Here is a 23,632-nt window from a genome sequence, read left to right as displayed (position 1 = left end):
GCAGCTTTTTGCTGGCTGAAAGAATGGATGCTCCTCGAGAACACAGACATCTTGGATCTGGAAGGTTTCAATAATGCTTTTGGTTGGCATGCATATCTATGGTATGACAAAATCAAGCTGCATAGTGCCTTTAAAAATCACATTGTTAGAAAAGCATTGTTTAATGTTTGGATAAGATACAAAGATCTGTTGGAAAACAAAACCCCCAGATGGGTGTCACCAGTGGAGGCTAAGGCAGTGAAGAAACTCAATATGGAGGTCGGATGGCCGAAGTATTGGGAAATTTTGGAACAGGAGGGAGATAAATTGAAATTACAAAGTTATGAGAAAATGAAACATAAAGTACAAAATTGGTTTCAATATCATCAAATAATGGAGTTTTTCAAACAGGACAGGAAAATTGGCTTTCAGGTGGAAAAATCAAAACTAGAGACTGAACTGTTAGAACCCAATACTAAGAATTTATCAAGAATGTATAACTTGCTGCTGAAATGGAATACACAGGATGAAACAGTTAAATCGGCTATGATTAAGTGGGCACAGGATGTTGGACATAACATTATGTCAGCTGACTGGGAATGGTTATGGAACACCGGTATTAAATTCACGGCATGTAATGCCTTAAAGGAAAACATTATGAAAATGGTCTATAGGTGGTACATGACCCCAGTCAAGCTGGCAAAAATTTATCATTTGCCCGATAACAAATGTTGGAAATGTAAAGAGACCGAAGGTACCTTCTATCACCTTTGGTGGACATGCCCGAAGATTAAGGCTTTCTGGGAAATGATCTATAATGAAATGAAAAAGGTACTTAAATGTACTTTCCCTAAAAAACCAGAGGCCTTTCTCTTGGGCATTGTCGGCCAATTGGTGTCAAAGAGGGATAGAACTTTTTTTATGTATGCCACAACAGCAGCAAGAATACTCATCGCAAAGTATTGGAAGACACAGGATCTACCCACTCTGGAAGAATGGCAGATGAAAGTGATGGACTATATGACATTGGCTGAGATGACGGGCAGAATCCGTGACCAAGGAAAAGAGACGGCGGAAGAAGAATGGAGAAAATTCAAAAGTTATCTTAAGGACTATTATAAACTTGAAGAATGTTAGAGTGTTGTGGTTTTTAGGAACAAAGGGATACAGTGATATAAGGTCAGAATACAGAGACGACTAAGATGACAGAGGTTGGAAAGTAACAATTGGGAGTTGCTATAAAATTATGGACATTGGGATGCAGAAAGGGGGGGTATGGGGGAGTCTCAGAAAAGAGGTTGATGAAAAAATGTTATGAAATTATACGTGTTTGTATGTCTTTTTAAGTGTTTGTTTGTTCTTTAACATTCTGTAAAACAAATAAAAATTTTATAAAAAAAAAAAGGAAAGGCGGGATATCAAATCCAAACTCTTCTTCTTCTGCTATCGGAGCTAGGAGGTTGTGACCTACGCCAGCCCTCCAGAAACTTCCGTACCACAAAGTGTGCGCAGGGGTCGACTGAGAACAGAACTTTGGAGAAGAACGATATTGCTGCGGAATGAATATTGAGGGTTTTGGGAGCCCGCCCTAAGTCGCGGAGGCGCACTAGATATTCTAAAACCTCCGACTTGGCCGGGGGCCTGCCTGGCTTAAATAGCCCTTTCTTCTGGCAAAATGATGTGAAATCTGACCACGCCTTATTATAGGATCTTAGGGTTGAGGGAGCAACTGCTGACAATACTCCCTTTATCACTTCTTGTTGCCAATACTCCAGAGGTGCTCTGGAAACAGCTGAGGCAGCTACTGCGCATCTGGTGCCAATGAGCGAAAGCGATCCATCTGGAAACGAGACAGAGCATCTGCAATGTTGTTATCAATACCCAGTACAAATTTGGCTGAGGCATATAAGTTTAGCTGAAGGCAGGAAAGGACAAAATACCGTAAAAGTGACGCTACACTAGGCGAACAAGAAGATTGCTTATTTAAAACAGACACCACTGCTTGGTTGTCTGTCCAAAAGCAGACCCTGTGGTCTTTAAATTGCTCGGCCCATAGATGCATTGCAACTACTATAGGGAAGAATTCTAAGAATGTTAAATAGCGAAGTATGGGTTTTCCCTGCCATGAAGAGGGCCATCGCTGTGCGCACCACTGCCCTCTAAAGTAGACGCTGAAACCCAGAGAACCTGCTGCGTCTGAATGCACCTGGAAATTGGATTGCAGGGCCATGCTATCCTGCCAAAGTGATATTCAGTTATAGTCGTCTAAGAATTTCAGCCACACCCCGAGATCCGATTTTACTGCCTTCAAGAGACGCACTCTATGATGTGGCAACCTTAAACCTGCTGACAATTTTGCCAGTCGTCCACAAAAGGGACGACCGGGGGAAACCACTTGGCACGCGAAGTTAAGGTGACCCAAGAGTGATTGAATTTGCTTGAGGGTAACCTTCCTTAATGGCAATAGCAGTGATACATGCTCCTTTAGGGCAACCAACTTCTCAGTAGGTAGACGAGATGTTTGGGCAATTGTGTCAAGCTCAATGCCCAGGTAAGTCATAGTGACTGGGCCCTTGGTCTTTTCGTTTGCTAAAGGGACGCCCAGCTTCTCAGCCATAGACTTGAAGGCATGCAGCAAGGCCGAACAGTCATTTGCATTACTTGCGACCAGAATAAAGTCATCCAAGTAATGCCCCACCCCTCCGGAACCAGTTTTGGACTTCAGCGCCCAGTCCAGGAAGGTGCTGAAAGTCTCGAAGGCAGCGCAGGCAATTGAACACCCCATGGGCATCGCTTTATCGATGAAATAAGCACCCTGGAATTTAAAGCCTAACCAGCAATAGTCCTCAGGGTGGACTGGGAGAAGGCGAAAAGCGGATTCGATGTCACATTTTGCCAGGAAGGTGCCCCTACCGAAACCCCGGACCAACTTCACTGCTTGATCAAAGGATGCATACTTCACCGTGCACAGCTCCTGGGGGATAGCATCGTTAACAGAAGCGCCCTTGGGGTAAGAAAGGTTATGAATCATACGGAATTTCCCCTGGGCCTTTTTGGGGACAATGCCGAGCAGTGAAATATGCAGCTGATCAATGGGAGGTTCCGCAAATGGACCAGCCACCCTGCCGGCCAAAATTTCCTTCTGAATCTTTTTCATGGCAATGTCTGGTCTCTCCAAAACTGACTTTTGATGGGGGGGGCTACTGGAATTGGGGGTGAAGGCGACTGGAATTCTGAACCCTTGGGAAAACCCTTCCCACAGAAGAAGGGCGGCTTGCCTATTGGGATATAGATTTAAGAGTGTTTTTAAGGGATGGAGTTTAATAGGAGAGTGAGCTAGGTCGAGGGACAAATTAGCAGCGATTCCCCACTGTGCCGCGGGAGGGTCCTGACACGCCTGAGGGGGCACCCTGGTTTCCCTGGTGAGAGTGACCCCTGCTGCCCCAAAAGGGCTGCTGCTTATTCTTGTAGCAGGTCGTTGCAGGGTGGCCACCTAAACACATCTCACACAACTTTTTAATTAAACCTATGAATTATTTAAAGGCGAAGACAGCTCCTTCAGCAATAACCCCTGAATGAATTATTGGTATCAGGCAGCAAGATGATTTAATTTGTCCCGGCCCCGTAAAGAATTATTAATGCTTCAAGCAACTCCAAGGAATTAAATGGCTCCAGCAGCACAATGAATGAAGGATTAATGCTATGATCAAGAAAGCAAAAGTACCTTGTGACAACTAAGCAATTTAAACTGATCAGAATTGCAGGAACTGCCAGCAGCTGCTGAAAGAAAAGAAAGCGGCGAGCGTGGGCTGCCCCGACCTTAAATGCCCCCTACAAGTCCCACCCCCGCCGCCAGCCAGTTGGCTGGCGCGGTGAATGATGAACCCTAATGAATCCCGGGATTCCCCAAGTCCCGCGGGGCTGCAGCCAGCCCCGCAAGGGTGTGAATGGGGCGTGCGCCCACAACCCCTCCCCTCCGAATGTCGGGAGTGGCTTTGTGTCCTATAACAATGCAGTAAAGGTAAAGGTACCCCTAACCGTTAGTGTACTTAGGAAACTGGAGCACGTTTCTTCACTATTTCTTAAAAACACTAGTCTCTGATGTGCCTCATTCCAAAAGAACACAAACTCAGATTAAGTGCCAAGATTCCAGAGGTTTTTGGCACTTAATCTGAGTTTGTGTCCTATAACTATACAGTAAAGGTAAAGGTACCCCTGACCGTTAGTGTACTTAGGAAACTGGAGCACGTTTCTTCACTGCCTGGGCTCAGCACTTAAGTAGATATAACAATCTTAATACAAAAGAGAGTATATCTGAGCATGGGTTTCTACTCTGTACTCAAACACAACTGGAAAGGGTCTGGCTTCCACCATAGCATTTATTATTATTTTTAAAGTAATCCCTTCAGATTATAAAAACACCCAGGATTAGATCAATTTGATGTTGCCATCACCGTTCAATGTTTTCACCAGGAACTATACTATCTATCTGACTGTTTATGATGACAGCTCGATAGATTTGTGGCAATCGTGCATTGCCCTTTAACAGAACGTAGCTGTATGTTGCCCTTTAAGAAACTAAGTCCAGTGAAATTAATTGGCATAACAACAGAAATAGGGGGAGAAAAATAGCTAATGAAATTCATGATTTTGAATTTTGCTCTTCTTCATACATATTTTATCCATGGGAATTTTCTTCAACTTTGTTAAAATTACTATGTGGGCTGACATCCCCCCCCACACACACATTTACCTGGTCTAGGGATGACTCCTGTTGAATTCACTGAGACTTACTTATGAGCAGACACTGGGCAGGAGGAAACAACGGAGCATGCCCTACTTTATTGCGAGTATTACACAGACATTCGAGCTAGGTTTATCCACCCCATCCTATATAAGTTCCCTGGGTGTTCAGAACAACCCTACACCTCCCCATTATTACAGGACAAAAGCCCAGAAGTCACATATTTAGTTGCCTGATTTTCGTCGAAGGATGGTTTATGCTACAAATCAGTCCTCAATAGAAGGACCACATTGTTAGATCCGCACTTCGGAAGACCCACCCCATACAGCTGTTCTTTTTGAACTGATCTCCTTTAAATTTTCCTTATCAGTTTTATTCATCCATTACCTATGCTTAATCAGGTATTCTATGTATATGTTTTAATCTACGTTTGGTTCTTGTTCCCAATTAATTTAATAATTATCCGCTTAGAGATATTGTGATGCTATTTATTTAGATGTTTTGTTTATGCTGGTCTGTGACCATAATAAAGTAAATTCATTCATTCATATGAGCAGACATGTTTAGGATTGCAGAGTCGTTCACGACAGGACCTAATGGTCAGGGGTACCTTTACCTTTATTGATTACATAGGGGTTTGTCCACACTTCCGCTTGTCCTGCTGCTTTTCCTTGGGATCAGTGGAAGTGTGGACAAGCCCTAAATAAAGGTCAAAGCTGACCTGTTGTGTTAATTAAACATACATGTGTTGGTTTGGTTATAAAAGGGGAAATGTCATTTTTTTGAGGTTAAATGGAGCATGCAGTCTATTTAGCATAACCCCAACTCTTATTTTACAGCCAAACCAGTGCATGTGTGCAAGAAAGTTGTGTATATATGCTTTGAGTCTAATATTCCAGTACATAGTCTAGAATTCAACATGATAATCATTTGTAAGGAAGAGGCTGAAGTTCCATGGTACAGCATCAGGTTCCATTCCCCAGCATCTCCTGCTACAGCTGGGAATGTTCCCTACTCCCAGTCAGCATAGACTAGTTAGAGTATTTGTCCTTTCAGATGTTGCTGAACTACAACTCCCATCATCCTTGACCATTAGTCATGCTTGCTAGGGTTGATGGGAACTGTAGTTCAGTAACATCCAGAGGGTCAAAGGTTCCCCATACCTGGTGGAGACATTGAGCTAAATGGACTAATGCTCTGACTCAATAAAGGCAGCTGCCTATGCTCCTGTTTAATCACTTGAATACTAGCAGTAGACATCCTGTTGCAGGTGAAGATCTCTTTTACACAATACAAAGATGTGGCAACAGTTATTTAATCTTAATCTTAATTGTATAATCTTCTGTAAATGTGTTAATCCTAAATATAGATCTCATAATCTTCTGCAAATGTGTTTATCCTAAGAAACACATACGGTCAGTTATTATTAGGAAGAGAAATATTCAGATACTGCAGCCCAGACATTTTGACAACAATTCATTAAGCATGACAGTAGCTGAAACTAAACACTTAATGTGGGTAGGAAGTTTTATAACATCCACCACCTAGGCCAGCAATGGCCAAACTTGGCCCTCCAGCTGTTTTGGGGCTACAACTCCCATCATCCCTAGCTAATAGGACCAGTGGTCAGGGATGATGGGAACTGTAGTCCCAAAACAGCTGGAGGGCCAAGTTTGGTCATGCCTGACCTAGGCAAAGCATAGAATCCAGACCATTCTAGGGTGTGACTTTGTAAACATATTTTATCTGGTAGATGTGGAAGGTTAAGTATTCCAGCTAAGTGTTTTTCAGGACACTATGTTGTCCTGATGAAGGAGTCATTCCAAGGCCCTATTATAGTTGAAGGGAAACTTTCAAGGGAATTCTTCGGTCTCAACTTGGGGGGAAATTCCATTTCTTTCAGCCGCTTGCAATAAGTTCCTCAGAAAGACATAGTTCAGTGAAGCAGGCACACAGTCCTTGAAAACTAGGAGCTTGATGGATCTGTATTGATTTCCCAATATGCACCAGAGCAGGGCCTATGTCTAATTCAGGGGTAGCAAATGTGGTGCCATCCAGACTACAACACCCATAAGCCCCAGATAACACAACACATGGTCAGGTTTGATTGGAGTTTTTGTTCAACAACATCTGGAGGGTACCACACTGGCTACTCCTTGTCTGATTCATATAGCACTGGAAATCCACTGTGACATGGTAGCCATTCCAGATTACACAGTGTTTTTATGTAAGCAAGGAATAAGGGGGGGGGAGTGCATGCAGCACAACTGCAACACAGTGGTGCAGCTGGGCACCAGCCGAAGCTGATAGAAGGCACTCTGCACCAGTGGCGTAGCGTGGGTTCTCAGCACCCGGGGCAAGGCAAGTAATTTGCGCCCCCTAACATGTGGATTTTAGCACACGAGTCTCTTCCGCGCCCCCCCAGATGTTGCGCCAGGTGCAGCAGGCCCCCCTGCACCCCCCACGCTACGCCACTGCTCCCACCACAAGTCTTCAGGACAGCCATCCAAAGTCTGGCGCGGGGAGAAGGTCTCTCCGCCCCACTGCCAGGCTTCGGAGCAGCCTTCCGAAGGCTGGCGCGGGGAGGAGGTCTCTCCGCCCCACCGCCAGCCTTCGGAGGAGGTCCGAGGACAGTGGGGTTCCTGCTTCGTCGAGGAGGGCCGGCCAAACGCACCCCCCCAAATTTTGCGCCCGGTGCGGCTGGCACCCCTGGCACCCCCCACGCTATGCCACTGCTCTGCACCACTGGCAGGATTTGAATAAACTTCACAATTTCACTTGAGTAACAGATATTTCAGAGAAATGATAAGGGATTTTATTTTTGTGTAGGAAAAGCAGGATACGATAAATAAAACCAAATAACTCAGCACAGGGGGAGTTGAGGTAGGTCCAGAAGAGGGGAAGGAGAATAATTGTAAATAACTTGATGAATGAGATTTGTATCATTAATTGTTTTTTTTTAAAAAAAATCTAAATAAATAAATAAAACTCATCCAAACTTCCAAGCATCTGGGTAGGCTTGTCTAAATAATAATGTATTCTTATGGTAACTTGTCCCTCATGGGTGTGGGTATGTGGCCTCCTTACCAGAGGACTGGAAAGCACTCCATGTAACACCAGATTTTAAATACCAGATCCATAGTTAAAATACAATGTTTGCTAGTGCAAAACATGGTGTTGGACATCAAATTAAGATGGCTCTAAAGGTACCGTATTTTTCGCCCCATAAGACGCACCGGCCCATAAGACGCACCTAGATTTTAGGGGGGGAAATGAAGGAAAAAATTTTTATTTCCCCCCCAGGTGCGCTGCGCTACACCAGGAGCTTGGGGCGTGCGGAGCTCAGCGCGCCCCAAGCTTCTGCGTGCCGGCAAGGTCTCCGCTAGCGTGGGAGAGCCGGCGCCTCTCCCAGGGCTAGCGGACCCCTGCGCTAATCCAGAAGCTTGGGGCGTGCTGAGGTCAGCGCGCCCCAAGCTTCTGCATGCCGGCAAGCAGTCCGCTGCCGCCCCAAGCCTTGCGCACCCGGCGGGACCTCCTGCCGGGTGCGGGAGGCTTGGGGCGGCAGCGGACTGCTTGCCGGCATGCAGAAGCTTGGGGCGCGCTGACCTCAGCACTCCCCAAGCTTCTAGGTGCGCGCAAGCAGTCCGCTGCTGCCCCAAGCCTCCCGCCCCCGGCGGGACCTCCTGCCGGGTGCGGGAGGCTTGGGGCGGCAGCGGACTGCTTGCCGGCATGCAGAAGCTTGGGGCGCGCTGACCTCAGCACTCCCCAAGCTTCTAGGTGCGCGCAAGCAGTCCGCTGCCGCCCCAAGCCTCCCGCCCCCGGCGGGACCTCCTGCCGGGTGCGGGAGGCTTGGGGCGGCAGCGGACTGCTTGCCGGCATGCAGAAGCTTGGGGCGCGCTGACCTCAGCACTCCCCAAGCTTCTAGGTGCGCGCAAGCAGTCCGCTGCCGCCCCAAGCCTCCCGCACCCGGCGGGACCTCCTGCCGGGTGCGGGAGGCTTGGGGCGGCAGCGGACTGCTTGCCGGCATGCAGAAGCTTGGGGCGCGCTGACCTCAGCACGCCCCAAGCTTCTAGGTGCGCGCAAGCAGTCCGCTGCCGCCCCAAGCCTTGCGCACCCGGCGGGACCTCCTGCCGGGTGCGGGAGGCTTGGGGCAGCAGCGGACTGCTTGCCGGCATGCAGAAGCTTGGGGCGCGCTGACCTCAGCACGCCCCAAGCTTCTAGGTGCGCGCAAGCAGTCCGCTGCCGCCCCAAGCCTTGCACACCCTGCCTTCAGGGCGCCCGACGCTCCGAGAAGCAGGCTGCTATCCGCAGCCTAGGCAACCCTGTGGGACCTCCCACAGGGCTGCCTGGGCGGCGGAATTGTTCCCGAAGCGTCGGGCGCTCTGCCTTCAGGGCGCCCGACGCTCCGAGAAGCAGGCTGCTATCCGCAGCCTAGGCAACCCTGTGGGACCTCCCACAGGGCTGCCTGGGCGGCGGAATTGTTCCCGAAGCGTCGGGCGCTCTGCCTTCAGGGCGCCCGACGCTCCGAGAAGCAGGCTGCTATCCGCAGCCTAGGCAACCCTGTGGGACCTCCCACAGGGCTGCCTGGGCGGCGGAATTGTTCCCGAAGCGTCGGGCGCTCTGCCTTCAGGGCGCCCGACGCTCCGAGAAGCAGGCTGCTATCCGCAGCCTAGGCAACCCTGTGGGACCTCCCACAGGGCTGCCTAGACTGCGGATATCTTCCTGAAGCCTGGAGAGCGAGAGGGGTCGGTGCGCACCGACCCCTCTCGCTCTTCAAGCTTCAGCGAAAGCCTGCATTCGCCCCATAAGACGCACCCAGATTTTCCCTTCATTTTTGGAGGGGAAAAAGTGCGTCTTATGGGGCGAAAAATACGGTAGATTGGACAAATTCATGGAGAATAAGGCCATCAATCATTATGAGTTATGAAAAGCATACTGCTGTCTCAAGGATCAGAAGTAGCTTGCACCTGAACATCAGGGACTGAGGAACAATGGTCAGAGGATTCCACTGTCCTCGTGTTTCAGCTTTTGCACTTCAAATAAGCATCTGGCTGGCCACTAAAGGAAAAAGCACACTGAACTAGATAAAAGCCAATAAGTCTTTTAAAAAAACCAATCATGAGATCCAGCAAAGTAACAATGGTGCGTTTTTAAATTACGCGTTTTGTGTTGTCATTTTGTATTTTTATGTTGTGAACAACCCTGTGATCTTCAGATGAAGAGCACAATACAAATTTAATTAAACAACAACAACAAGTATGATCTCAAAAACATAACCACCAAAAATCTGGGTAAACAAAATGTTTCAACCTCAGGGGCGACCAGTCCTATTCCCCATCTGAGGTAAAATGGGAAGATGCTCTTCCCTGCTACAGCTGCACTTGCTTGGGTCACATAGCTGCTTCCAGCGAGATCTTACTGCAAGCCACCATTGTGCAACCCTGGCAGTAGCAGGCAAGGCACTCGCAGGGGCATTGCTCCAAAGGATTCTGCCACCTGAGGTCACTGCTTCAATCTGCCAGCCCTGCTCAGCCTGGTGCTTAAAAACTGACCGTGGTATGCCAGGCATGTTTCCTCATAGAGAGCATTTGTCAAATGTGGATGCAGAAAGACACCACTGAAAAAGTCTGTTCTTGTGTTGCTCTGCTCTGCTTATCCCTTGGATGAGGCATATGGAGAAAGGCTTCTGATGAATTTCAGGTTCATGTAAGGAAAAGCAGATCTTGAGATTCTGGTGTCCTAAACCACACAATATTTACCAGTCACACCAGAAAGTTGTATATAATATGAATAAGCCATTAAAAATGTAATTGTTACTTAGCTTTGCTTTTCACCCAAGCATTTCCTTGTTATGGTAATTATTATATAGGTACTAATTGCACATGTGAAACAAGCCTTAAGGCTCAGATAATTAAGAGTTCTCTATTCTCAGCAAATATATAATCATTCTGAATTATATAATCATTTTTTAAAACAAGGAAATCAGGAAAAAACAGTAGCAACAGTAAATGAAGTGCTGCTTATTTTGTTGAGAATAATATCAGAGAATAAGCTTGTAACTGTCTTCTTATTGGCACAAGCTGGGGATCTGGGCGCCATAAACCTTACAAAATGCACAATTCACTTGCGATGCTCACTGTCTAAACATATAAATTGATGCCCAAGAATCTCCATGCTAAACAGAATCTCCGTGAAATTAGATTGGATTGACATTCCCTGAAAATGATGCATACTTTGATACACAAATAAAGCTCTAATAGAAATTATTATTTAATAAATAATTTTCTCCACATACATCATTATGTGATTGTCACCAACAGGGTAGATTTTCATACAAAATAGTGGAGGATCAGATATTTGAGTTTTCAAAATTAGGATGTTTTTAAAGAAGTTTGATTTTTGTTAGGACTGAAATAAGCATCATTTACATCTTGATTATTAATATTTTGGGGAAATGCAGAACTATTAGTTATCACAGAATATATTTCTCTGTGTTTGCTGATTGAGTGGCTCATCATAGATATGCAACAGATGTTCTTTTGACAAATTATGGATTTATTTATTTTTTAAAAAAAACCTTTGTCATCACTTCTGTTGCTTTATCGTTTCGGATCATGAACATCACCATACAGCTAGAAGTCTAAGTGTGGATTTTCACTTTACCTCTTTTACTCAAGTACAAAATACTCATGCACAACCCATCAAGTGTGAAGGACACAGCAGCCATGAACAGATCAGGTTTCTATGTCCAATTTTTAAAGAGAGACAGACAACTAATTCAACACACGCACATTCTTCACACTTGGTGGGGCATGTTTATAACTTTTGCACTTAGGCACAAAACAGAGTAAGAATGGAAAGTTGGACTCACTGTGAAGTGTTCTTCTGATCAGTAGAGAATGCAGCAAACAGAAAAAAGTTAACTCCACCAGGTAGAAGGCAGGACCAAAGGAAAATACATTTTTGCCATTCCTAGAGAGAAAGAAACATGAAGTTACAGAATTTGACTTCATTACAGAAATAACTTACAAACAAAATACCATTAGCAGATTAACATTTATCAATTACAGATAAATACATTGGGACAAGATATATGAGCCCTGTGGTGTCCTGTCAGAAGAGACATGTGAAGAAGAGATGCACAAACTACCCTCTAGAACAGTGTTTCCCAAACGTTTTTGGGCAACGGCACACCTGTGAGCCGGAAAAAAATCTCGCGGCACACCACCATTAAAGCCCCGCCCCGTGACGTCAGCGCGCAGCGTCACGCCGGGAGGGACGCACAAAAGCGAAAGTTTTTTCCCTCCCCCTTGCCGGGGTGGGAGGAGGCAGCAGAGCGAGGGCAGCTGAGGCGGCGGCGGCTGTTGTGGTGGTGGCGGCGATAGCGGGCGGAGGAGGGGGCGGCGGCGGGAGTTGCTGCTGCTGTTGTTGCTGCTGCTGCCCGGACATGCCGGCCTCCTCCTCCTCCGCTGTCTCGCGATCCTCCCTTTTGCGCGCGCTGCCCCGCCGCTCGGCACCACCACCGCGGAGCCGCCCCCGGCTCGACGCGGATCCTCGCCGCCGCCGCCGCCTCTCACCGCCCGACTCGCCCGCCTTCCTCCCACGGCACACCAGCCGATGTCTCACGGCACACTAGTGTGCCGCGGAACACCGGTTGGGAAACACTGCTCTAGAATTTGGGTGCTCGAATATAGTGTGGATGGACCTGTATGTTCTATTACCTGATGACCAGAAAAACATTTCCACAGCTTCCTTTGGCCAAGACCTATAAACCTGGGAGATAGTGCCACTTTAATACCTGAGGCCTCAGCTTGACTAGGCCATCTTTTTAGTAGTAATCACAACTTTTTAAACTAGTGCCAGGCCCATTCCCTACAGCAAGGGTGGGGAACCTCCAGCCCACACCCCTACCTAGGGTTGCCGGGGGTCCCAGTTTGGCCCACAAGGCCAGTTTCCTCACATCCAACCCGCCTGCCCCACACCTGATGTCATGCAACATTAAATGTGGCATGTGGAACAGATACATACAACTTTTAGAAGACATTTGAAGGCAGCCCTTTATTGGGTAGTTTTTAATGTCTGCCATTTTATTATGTTTTTATATGTACTGGAAGCTGCCCAGAGTGGCTGAGGAAACCCAGCCAGATGGGCTGGGTATAAATAATAAAAATTATTATAATTATTATTATTCTAGAGAGAGCTGGTCTCAAGGAAAGAAGGGCATTAACCCAATCACGTTGGAAAGCAGTTGCACACAAAACAATATCCCCTATAAAGAACCCTTTCAAAACCTTAGTAAGGAACAGCAATCCTTACACCAGATATAAATCCTTACACTTGTAGAGAAGCCCTTATAGGGCAGTAGTGGTAGTGCTGGCATGCTGAAGGGAATGATAGTCAGCTGCTTAGGAGACAACGATACCTGGAAGTAGTCGCTCCCCTCCATTTTGTTCTTACCTGAAAACTAGGCCTTTGTGATGCCATTCGGCTCCTGCCACACTCCAGCCCTGCACCTCATCTGGGAGTGGAGCAGGGCGGGGAGGAAGGCGTTTGCTCAGAAGGAAAAACACACCACCGCTCTTCTTCTCCATTTTGTTGTTACAGTGGTGCCTCGCAAGACGAAAAGAATCCGTTCTGTGATTCTCTTCGTCTAGCGGTTTTTTCGTCTTGTGAAGCAAGCCCATTGACGGATTAGCGGATTAGCGCTATTAGCGGCTTATGAGCTTATAGGATCAGCTGATAAGCGGCTTAGCGGCTTAGAAAAAGGGGGGGAAAGGAAAAAAACCCAGCAGGAACTCGCAAGACATTTTCGTCTTGCAAAGCAAGCCCATAGGAGATTCGTTTTGTGAAGCACCTCGAAAACGGAAAACTCTTTCGTCTAGTGAGTTTTCCGTCTTGCGAGGCATTCGTCTTGCGGGGCACCACTGTACTTGAAAAGTTGAGCCTCAGTGCAGCCATTAATCTTTTGTCACACTCCAACTCTGAACCTTGTGATAGGAAGGGGGTAAAGGTAGCTCTGCCTTCTCAGAACAGGGAGGTGTGGCTGGACTTGCTCTCCAATCAGTACTGAAGTGCACTTCCAGCTTTCACCAACAAAGAGACAATAGCTTCTTAAGGAGGACCAGTTATTTATTCCACATGCAAAGCTATTTAGGCCTACAGCCCTTCATTCCAACCGGCCACAATGAGTGCTGTCACCTCAGGGCAGCCAATCAGTCCACACGCTACTAGGATGCAGAAGGGCCTCCCTCAAATATTAACCTTCCACTCAAATGGGCAGTTTGCAGGTTCTTAACAAAACTTGCTAGGCCTCAGTACATCGATTAGGCCGTTTCCATGGGGAAGGAGACTAATTGCTTCAAGAAAAGAGTGAGAGCAAACACATGCTTCTTCTGCCTCAGAGACATTGAACGGAAAAGGCAGTCCACATAATAAAATGCCAGGAGGAGAGGACCCAGGCAACCCTTTTGGTTCATACCTTCATAGCTTCTCCATAGCTTGCTTGGCATCCATGAGCAACAATGACTGCCAAGCAGCCACTTAATGGCTCTTTCAAAATAGTGTGGAATGCCATGGGGCAAGGGCAGTCAACATGGTGCCCTCCAGATGTTGCTGGATTTGAATGATGGCGTCCAAAGGTCAGAGAGAAGGTGCTACCAGTCAGTGCAAAGGTCAAGCCATAGTGGCTGAGTAGCCCCTTTGCCACACGTCTAGGCCTGAATTCATGGAAGGAAGAGGTGCTGCTGAACAGGGGCCCTCAACTGCTTCAATGTCAGTTGCTTTCCGGCTCTGAGGGTCTGAAAGTGGGGGTGAGACATAGGAAAACTATGTAAGGAATCGAATGTCATCTCTGTTCAGGAGCTCTTCCGACTTTGGGGTCAGTGTAGCCAAAACTCATAGCTGCAACCTATCTGAAATAGTGGGGGTGCTGAAAAGCAGAGCTTCCTCCGTTGACTCTGCTATGACAGGCCAGCTCTGTCAGGCCTCATTTCCCATCAGGGGTCACCTCAGGGCAGCCATTGCATCAGACTGCCTCAATACAGAGCTCATTTCATCAGCTTTGCTGGAGGCCAAGCTCCACCAGGAACCTCCTACCCCTGAATATGCTAGCTGGTTAATTGTAGGTGAGGTACAATTACCTTTCTTCCGCCCTTTCCAGGTATGATTGATCTGTGCTTTAAAGCTCTGTGTCTGAGCACCCTTTTTCTTTTTTCCTCTGGACCTTTTCTCATGATAACTTGCTCTTTAAAGCTCAATTGGAGCAAACAGCGATGCACTTAAGATCTCAATTGACATTTGTGCTGACTTAACGTTAAAGACCATATAATAAGATTAATATATTAAACTGAAGAATCATCATTACCATATATTTTATTGTACTTTGCTTTTTTAAAAAAACAAAACAAAACTTGATTTTGTTGTTGTTGTTGTTTAGTCGTTTAGTCGTGTCCGACTCTTCGTGACCCCATGGACCAGAGCACGCCAGGCACTTCTGTCCTCCACTGCCTCCCGCAGTTTGATCAAACTCATGCTAGTAGCTTCAAGAACACCATCCAACCATCTCATTCTCTGTCGTCCCCTTCTCCTTGTGCCCTCCATCTTTCCCAACATCAGGGTCTTTTCCAGGGAGTCTTCTCTTCTCATGAGGTGGCCAAAGTATTGGAGCCTCAGCTTCACGATCTGTCCTTCCAGTGAGCGCTCAGGGCTGATTTCCTTCAGAATGGAGAGGTTTGATCTTTTTGCAGTCCATGGGACTCTCAAGAGTCTCCTTCAGCACCATAATTCAAAAGCATCAATTCTTCGGTGATCAGCCTTCTTTATGGTCCAGCTCTCACTTCCATACATCACTACAGGGAAAACCATGGCTTTTACTATACGTACCTTTGTTGGCAAGGTGATGTCTCTGCTTTTTAAGATGTTGTCTAGGTTTGCCATCGCCTTTCTCCCAAGGAGCAGGCGTCTTTTAATTTTGTGACTGCTGTCACCATCTGCACTGATCATGGAGCCCAAGAAAGTAAAATCTCTCACTGCCTCCATTTCTTCCCCATCTATTTGCCAGGAGGTGATGGGCCCAGTGGCCATGATCTTCGTTTTTTTGATGTTGAGCTTCAGACCATATTTTGCGCTCTCCTCTTTCACCCTCATTAAAAGGTTCTTTAATTCCTCTTCACTTTCTGCCATCAAGGTTGTGTCATCTGCATATCTGAGGTTGTTGATATTTCTTCCGGCAATCTTAATTCCGGCTAGGGATTCATCCAGCCCAGCCTTTCGCATGATGAATTCTGCATATAAGTTAAATAAGCAGGGAGACAATATACAGCCTTGCCGTACTCCTTTCCCAATTTGGAACCAATCAGTTGTTCCATATCCAGTTCTAACTGTAGCTTCTTGTCCCACATAGAGATTTCTCAGGAGACAGATGAGGTGATCAGGCACTCCCATTTCTTTAAGAACTTGCCATAGTTTGCTGTGGTCAACACAGTCAAAGGCTTTTGCATAGTCAATGAAGCAGAAGTAGATGTTTTTCTGGAACTCTCTAGCTTTTACGTTCTTAGAATTTCTGCTTCATGTAATTTAGGATAGTTTTAATTTTTTTAAACTAAAAGTGTGGGCTGACTCCATTATCCTCTTTGTTATTTTTGCGGGGAAAGCTCTGGGGGAACATCCTCACACACAAAAGACCATGCTCAGACACAGAGTTTTTAAGCATGCACCTGTGCCTGGAAAGAGTGGGGCAGAAGGTAATTGTGAATAATTTTGATTTTCCTCTTTCCTCCATGTCCCTTTTCCCTTTTGTGTTATGGGATTAAGATGGTAAATGTTATGTACTAAAGTTCTCCCCTGGGCCAGCAGGGGGATACTGTAGATAGTTATGCAAATGAAGGATTGAAATTGACGTTCAGTGATTGGATAGTTTTAGAAAGTTGTTACAGTAACAAGGTACTGGAGCTCTATATAAGCAGGCTGACTGAGCCCTTCAGCTCAGTTCAGTTCTGGCCTCAGAATAAAGAAGAGCTGTTTGAAGAATCGCTGTGTTGTCTGATATGTTCACCCACAACCTAACAGTAATCCTCCAGGTAGGATCTGTCTTGTTTGTTTGATCATATTTAAGCTGTTCTGGAATTCGTTTTGGCTGAAGAAATAGATGCTAATGCTGTAAGTAATTAAATAAATAAATAAATTAAATAAAAAAAATATTTAAGGACTTAAGGATATATTACGAAGCTGCAGCCTTCTGCTGGATGAAAGATTGGATCTTGTTGGAAAACACTGATGTCCTAGATCTGGAAGGCTTTAATAACTCGCTAGGTTGGCATGCGTATTTGTGGTATGACAAGGCAAAAACATATGGAATGTTTAAAAACCATATTGTCAGGAAAGCAATATTTATGGTCTGGAAAAAATACAAAGACTTATTAGAAAGCAAAACCCCGAGGTGGGTATCACCAATAGAGGCCAAGGCTCGGAAAAAACCCAATATGGAGGCCGGTTGGCCGAAATATTGGGAAATAATAGAAAACATTGGAGACAACTGGAGGTTGCAGAGCTTTGAAAGGTTAAAGGGTAAAGTGCAAGATTGGTTTCATTATGCCCAAATTAATGAGGTTTTTAAGCTAGATAAAAAAACAGGATTCCAGGTGGAAAAATCGAAACTTGAGACAGAATTGTTAGAACCAAAGACCAAGCTATTATCGAGAATGTATAACTTGCTGCTTAAATGGAACACTCAGGATGAGACAGTTAAATCAGCCATGATAAAATGGGCTCAGGACATTGGTTATAACATCATGTCTGAGGACTGGGAAAGGTTATGGACCACCGGTATGAAGTTTACGGCATGTAATGCCTTGAAAGAAAACATTATGAAAATGGTATACAGGTGGTACATGACCCCAGTCAAGCTTGCTAAGATCTACCATTTGTCCGATAATAAATGTTGGAAATGTAAGGAGGCTGAAGGGACATTCTTTCACCTCTGGTGGACCTGTCCAAAAGTGAAGGCCTTCTGGGAAATGATATATAACGAGTTAAAAAAGGTGTTTAAATACACTTTCCCTAAGAAACCGGAGGCATTCCTCCTGGGCATTGTCGGCCAGAAGGTGTTAGAATCATAGAATCATAGAATCATAGAATCATAGAATCATAGAGTTGGAAGAGACCACAAGGGCCATCGAGTCCAACCCCCTGCCAAGCAGGAAACACCATCAGAGCACTCCTGACATATGGTTGTCAAGCCTCTGCTTAAAGACCTCCAAAGAAGGAGACTCCACCACACTCCTTGGCAGCAAATTCCACTGTCGAACAGCTCTTACTGTCAGGAAGTTCTTCCTAATGTTTAGGTGGAATCTTCTTTCTTGTAGTTTGGATCCATTGCTCCGTGTTCGCTTCTCTGGAGCAGCAGAAAACAACCTTTCTCCCTCCTCTATTTGACATCCTTTTATATATTTGAACATGGCTATCATATCACCCCTTAACCTCCTCTTCTCCAGGCTAAACATGCCCAGCTCCCTTAGCCGTTCCTCATAAGGCATCGTTCCCAGGCCTTTGACCATTTTGGTTGCCCTCCTCTGGACACGTTCCAGTTTGTCAGTGTCCTTCTTGAATTGTGGTGCCCAGAACTGGACACAGTACTCCAGGTGAGGTCTGACCAGAGCAGAATACAGTGGCACTATTACTTCCCTTGATCTAGATGCTATACTCCTATTGATGAGGCCCAGAATTGCATTGGCTTTTTTAGCTGCCGCGTCACACTGTTGGCTCATGTCAAGTTTGTGGTCAACCAAGACTCCTAGATCTTTTTCACATGTACTGCTCTCAAGCCAGGTGTCACCCATCTTGTATTTGTGCCTCTCATTTTTTTTGCCCAAGTGCAATACTTTAGATTTCTCCCTGTTAAAGTTCATCTTGTTTGTTTTGGCCCAGTTCTCTAATCTGTCAAGGTCGTTTTGAAGTGTGATCCTGTCCTCTGGGGTGTTAGCCACCCCTCCCAGTTTGGTGTCATCTGCAAATTTGATCAGGATGCCCTTGAGTCCATCATCCAAGTCGTTGATAAAGATGTTGAATAAGACCGGGCCCAAGACAGAACCCTGTGGCACCCCACTAGTCACTCTTCTCCAGGATGAAGAGGAACCATTGATGAGCACCCTTTGGGTTCGGTCAGTCAGCCAGTTACAAATCCACTGAGTGGTAGCAGAGTCAAGACCGCATTTTACCAGCTTCTTTACAAGAATATCATGGGGCACCTTGTCAAATGCCTTACTGAAATCAAGGTAGGCTATATCCACTGAGTTCCCTTCATCTACCAGGCTTGTAATTCTGTCAAAAAATGAGATCAGGTTAGTCTGACATGACTTATTTTTCAGAAATCCATGCTGACTATTGGTGATCACAGCATTCCTTTCTAGGTGCTCACAGACTGTTTGCTTAATGATCTGCTCCAGAATCTTCCCTGCTATTGATGTCAGACTGACTGGGCGGTAATTATTTGGGTCCTCTCTTTTCCCCTTTTTGAAAATAGGGACAACATTTGCCCTCCTCCAGTCTGCCGGGACTTCGCCTGTTAAAGAAGGATAGAACTCTTTTTATGTATGCTACTACTGCAGCAAGGATTCTTATCGCCAAACATTGGAAGACTCAAGATTTGCCCACACTGGAGGACTGGCAGACGCAACTGATGAACTACATGGAACTAGCCGAGATGACTGCAAGGATCCGAGATTTGGGAGAAGAAGCAATGGAGGAGGATTGGAAAAAATTTAAGGACTATTTGCAAAAGTATTATAAGTTATATGAATCTTAAGATGCCGTATGATTTGGAATGTCAGCCCCAGCAACAAAAATGGTTTACATAAGAAATTGGATAATTTTTATGAAAGAATCAAGGTTTAAATGGGTAAAAATGACAATATGTTATATTTTAAAAGTAAATGGAAAACAAGAGATTTAAACTTAAACTGCAATTGAAAGTAAAAAGAAACACATGAAACAAGGTTATAATTTGCTGATAACTTTATTGTTAAGAATGCATTATGCGGGAGATGTGGGGAAGTCCGACAGAAATCTGAAATAAGTTGTTGAAATGGTTGAGATTTTCTGTTTTTTCTTTCTTTCTACTGTCTATGTTCTTTCTTTTCTATCTGTAATTTGGAAAAAAACGTAATAAAAATTATTATAAAAAAAAATAAAAAAAAATATTTAAACAACATTGCAACAGCTCAGAAATGAGTAAAGCCAAAGGCTTGTTATTGCTAAGCAGCCAGTGCTCAGGTGGGTGCTGTGAAGAAAATTCTCTTTTGTGACAACTTACATTGGTAAAGCGGAAGAGGCTATGATAACTGTCCTCTGAAGGTTTTAGGAGGAGGGATTCTGCCGCTTGCCTCCTCCTTGGCTTCCCCTGCCATTTTGCAAGTCAGTAATGCAACTGAATTAGTGCTGCTCAAAATGGTTGCTCTCCTGGGCTGAGTTCTGGCATCCTGTAAGGCTACCCAGTGGCGTTGCAGGGGGGGGCGCGGTGCACCCCGGGTTCTGTGGGAGGGTGGCAAGAAGGCACCCCACGGGGTGCTTGCCCTGCCGCCCCAGCCTGAGTGCGGTGGCGTGAGCAGCCATTGCACCTCCGCGGCCGCATGTGGAAAATCCTCTGTTCGCGGCTGCAGCAGCGAGCAGAAGATCCGACCGTCCGTACGGCGTTCGAGTGGCGCCGGCAGCAAACCGTTACGTACAACATATGTGCGGTGTCAAACGCATGCGCTGTATGCAGCAACGCCGCACATGTGCTGGACATGGCGGTTTACCACCGGCGTCACCCGAGCGCCATACAGACAGCGGTGGGATGCCGCCGTTGCCACTACAGCCACACGCAGAGGATCCCACGGCCGCCAGTGCAGCCATGAGCAGAGGACCCCACCACCATCCGTACAGCTCTTGGGCAGCGCCAACAGCTAACCACTACGTACAACACATAGGTGGTGTCACATGCATGCGTGGTGCATAACGACACTGCACATGTGCTGTACATAGTGGTTTGCCACTGGCGCCGCTGGACCGCCATACAGATGGCGGTGGGACACCCCCCCCCCCCGCTGCCAGCAGGAGCTCAGGGTACTTGGGAGTCGCAGGTGTCAGGCACAGAGGTATAGGAAGGGGGGCGACTCCCAAGCCTACCCCAAGCTGTCGATGTGGGCGGGGGGGGGGAGTGACAAAAAAAAATCCGCACCGGGTACCAACTGGGTTTGCTACGCCTCTTGATGTGATGGCCTGGGAATCTGATTCAGAGGCTGAACCTGAGGAATCCCAGCCTGCACAGGAGTCCCCGCCTCCAGGGCCGGCTGAGCTGGGGCTGGGGCTTGAGCCTGAAGGGTCCTCACCTGTGCCGGATCCTCAGGAGCAGACACCAGCTGAATCCGCTCTGGCTCCGGAGGTGATCAAGGACCCATTGCCTGCAGGTGCTCCTCTCCCAGCCCTGTCAGGGGAAGGTGAGGTTGCCTCTGAGTGCAGTAACCTTCCAGCCTCTCCTGAGCTGCAGAGGCTCATGGCAGAGAGGTGGCGGTAACTAAGTTCTTGCAGGAGGAGTGCTTGCCTCCAGGCCAGGAGAGGCGAGTCACCTGTGGACCGCCCTATGGGCCGCCCATAGATCACCTTTGGGCCGCCCTATGCCTCAGAGGAAATAAAGGCCAGCCAGCCCAGTCCCAGGTTGCGGTTACCTGTTCCTGCCGGCACCCTGTCCTGCTTTCTGCCAGAGTTCCTGACCACGCCCGACTCCCTGCCCTGGACCCCGCTTCAGTCTCGGACCGGACACGGACCACGCCACGCGGTAACCTCCCGCCCCCGGACCAGCACACTCAAGCTACCCACAATCCTTCCCAGTAGGTTTTGCCCCAATGAAGTTATTGCAAGGACTGAAGGTCTCCGCCTTCCCACCGCTCTCTAAGACTCATCCCCCAGTTCCTTCCCCAGCAGCCAAAAGCTTCATCTCTTGTTCTCATTCCTCTTCCCTCTTTTTTTCTCTGCATGTTCTGGGAGGGTGGGGGGAGGACGGGTTGCAGCAGGAGGGGGAGACTCCCTGGGTTCTTCAGCAGCCTGCCTCATCTGTGTCTCCTAGTCCGGCTCCTCTCCTGCCACAGCCTCTTCCAGCTCACTAACCCTTCTTGCCTCTTCAGCTTCCAGTACCTCATCTTCCCAGTCTGCTCCCTTCTCCTTTTCTGACCACACATTTGTCATCCCACCACCAATCTTCTGCTTCTGAGCCTTCATCCCCTGGGGGTTCCCCAACTGGTGCCCCCCCCCCCCCGCAGCCAGTCCATGACAAGAATCCACCTTTGAAGCATATTAGAAGGGCCTGGTTACTTATTTTTTAAACAAACAAACGAACAAAAAACAAACAAACAGAAATTGCTTCATAGCAGTTTAGAACATTGATCCATCTAGTTCAATATTGTCAACACTGACTGGCAGCAGCTCTCCAGCATTTCAGACTCTTTCCCAGCACTACCTGGAGATGCTAGGGAAAGTGGGACTTTTTGCATGCAAAGGATGCTGATTTTGCATCTTGAGTGATGTGATGCAAGTTCTAGGGTTTGGGTTTACTGGAATGATGTACCATATTTTTCCGTGTGTAAGATGTTTTTTACTTTTAAAAAGATTGTCAAAAATTTGGAGTCTTATACATTTATGGTGCTAACCTGTGGACAAAAAACCATTTTAAAATTCAAACTTGCATTCCAGCCAACTTCAATTTCACGTTGCAAAGGGATCAAACGCGAGCAGCATTGGGGTGTTGTAGACCGAGCACCCTGCGTTTACTCGGAAGCGGACCTAGCGCCGTCTCCTCTCACTTTGAGCCTCGCTGGAGCCAGAAGGATGCAGGACAACGCTGCATCCTTTTGCTTGTGGTGCTGCTGCTGCTGCACCAAGATGCTGGGCTGCTCGGCGAGATGCAATCGACACTTTCGCTAATACTTTGGGACCAATGAATCAGGCGAACCCGCCCCTCCCATTTATTTGCACCCCGCTTTGATCGATCACCTTTTCGGTGCTGCAGCGATGGGACAGCCCACCCCACCAGGACGCCAGCCCCGTGCAGCGTCTGGAAGCAGCTGCGTGGTGGTGTCCTTTTTCGCCCGAGTCCCGATCCCTCGCTCCGCTGACACCTCCTCCTGCCCGAGAGCGCCCCTCTGTAAGTGGCCAGGCGCCTTGGAGCGGGAGGGAGGCTCGGTCCCGCCCGCTGGGAGGTGGGAATAGGGGCTGCCCCATGGAGCTGTCCCTGCTGCTGCTGCTGCCCTGGGAGCCGGGGTCAGTGCATGCCATCGGAAGGTGCCCGGGGGGGCCACTGAGAGCGGCTGTCGGCGTGGGAGCAGGGGGAGGGGAAACGGATCTCCTCCTTCCTGGAGAGACCTGGACCCGGCGGCGGCGGCAGTAGCAGTAGCTGCCTGACCTTCCCGTCTCTCTCCAGGGACCTTTCGCTGGTGCAGCGCGCGGCTGTGCTTGGGAGGTGCGCTCTCAATGTCACGAGCGGTCCATGTGCGCAGCTGATACTGAGGGCCCAGCTCTGAAGCCCGGGGGCGATCAGCAGCAGCAGGAGGAGGAGGAGGAGGAGGGAGATCAAGGGGACGCCCAAGTGATGAGAAGTTGAGGGAACCCTGAAGTTGCACCCCCTTGCTTGCTTCCTCCTCCAGCCCGAGGGCAGCAGCCGAGCTCCGCATCAGGTACAGCGGCTGATAGCGGAAGAGACACCAAGGGGAGCGAAGGGAATCGGCTGCTTCTCCCGGACCGGCCGACGCCTCCGTAGCGGATTTGGAAAAGAGCAGCAAACGCCCATTGTGTTTAAAGAGGACGGGCGGGACATCGCCGCGGGCTAGACGCTCCCTAATCCTCTCTGACGCTCTCTTCGCCCCCATTTCCGAGGCAAAGGCA

General features: G+C 47.5%; 1 protein-coding gene across 1 annotated transcript; it reads right to left on the bottom strand.

Annotated features, from left to right (window-relative positions):
- Positions 1-1,397: 1,397 nt before the first annotated feature.
- LOC308594453 (uncharacterized protein) lies at positions 1,398-23,616 on the bottom strand (the record flags this gene model as incomplete). The annotated part of the gene is made up of 3 exons (XM_081207522.1): positions 1,398-1,819; positions 11,595-11,695; positions 22,745-23,616. The coding sequence occupies 3 exons, from the start codon at positions 23,614-23,616 to the stop codon at positions 1,398-1,400; spliced, it is 1,395 nt and encodes a 464-aa protein (XP_081063648.1).
- Positions 23,617-23,632: the final 16 nt, after the last annotated feature.

This window comes from Podarcis bocagei (assembly GCF_964188305.1).
Source record: "Podarcis bocagei genome assembly, chromosome: 9".
Classification (NCBI taxonomy): Eukaryota; Metazoa; Chordata; class Lepidosauria; order Squamata; family Lacertidae; genus Podarcis; species Podarcis bocagei.
Note: the sequence above shows the minus strand (reverse complement) of the source record. Positions and strands in the feature narration are given on the sequence as shown.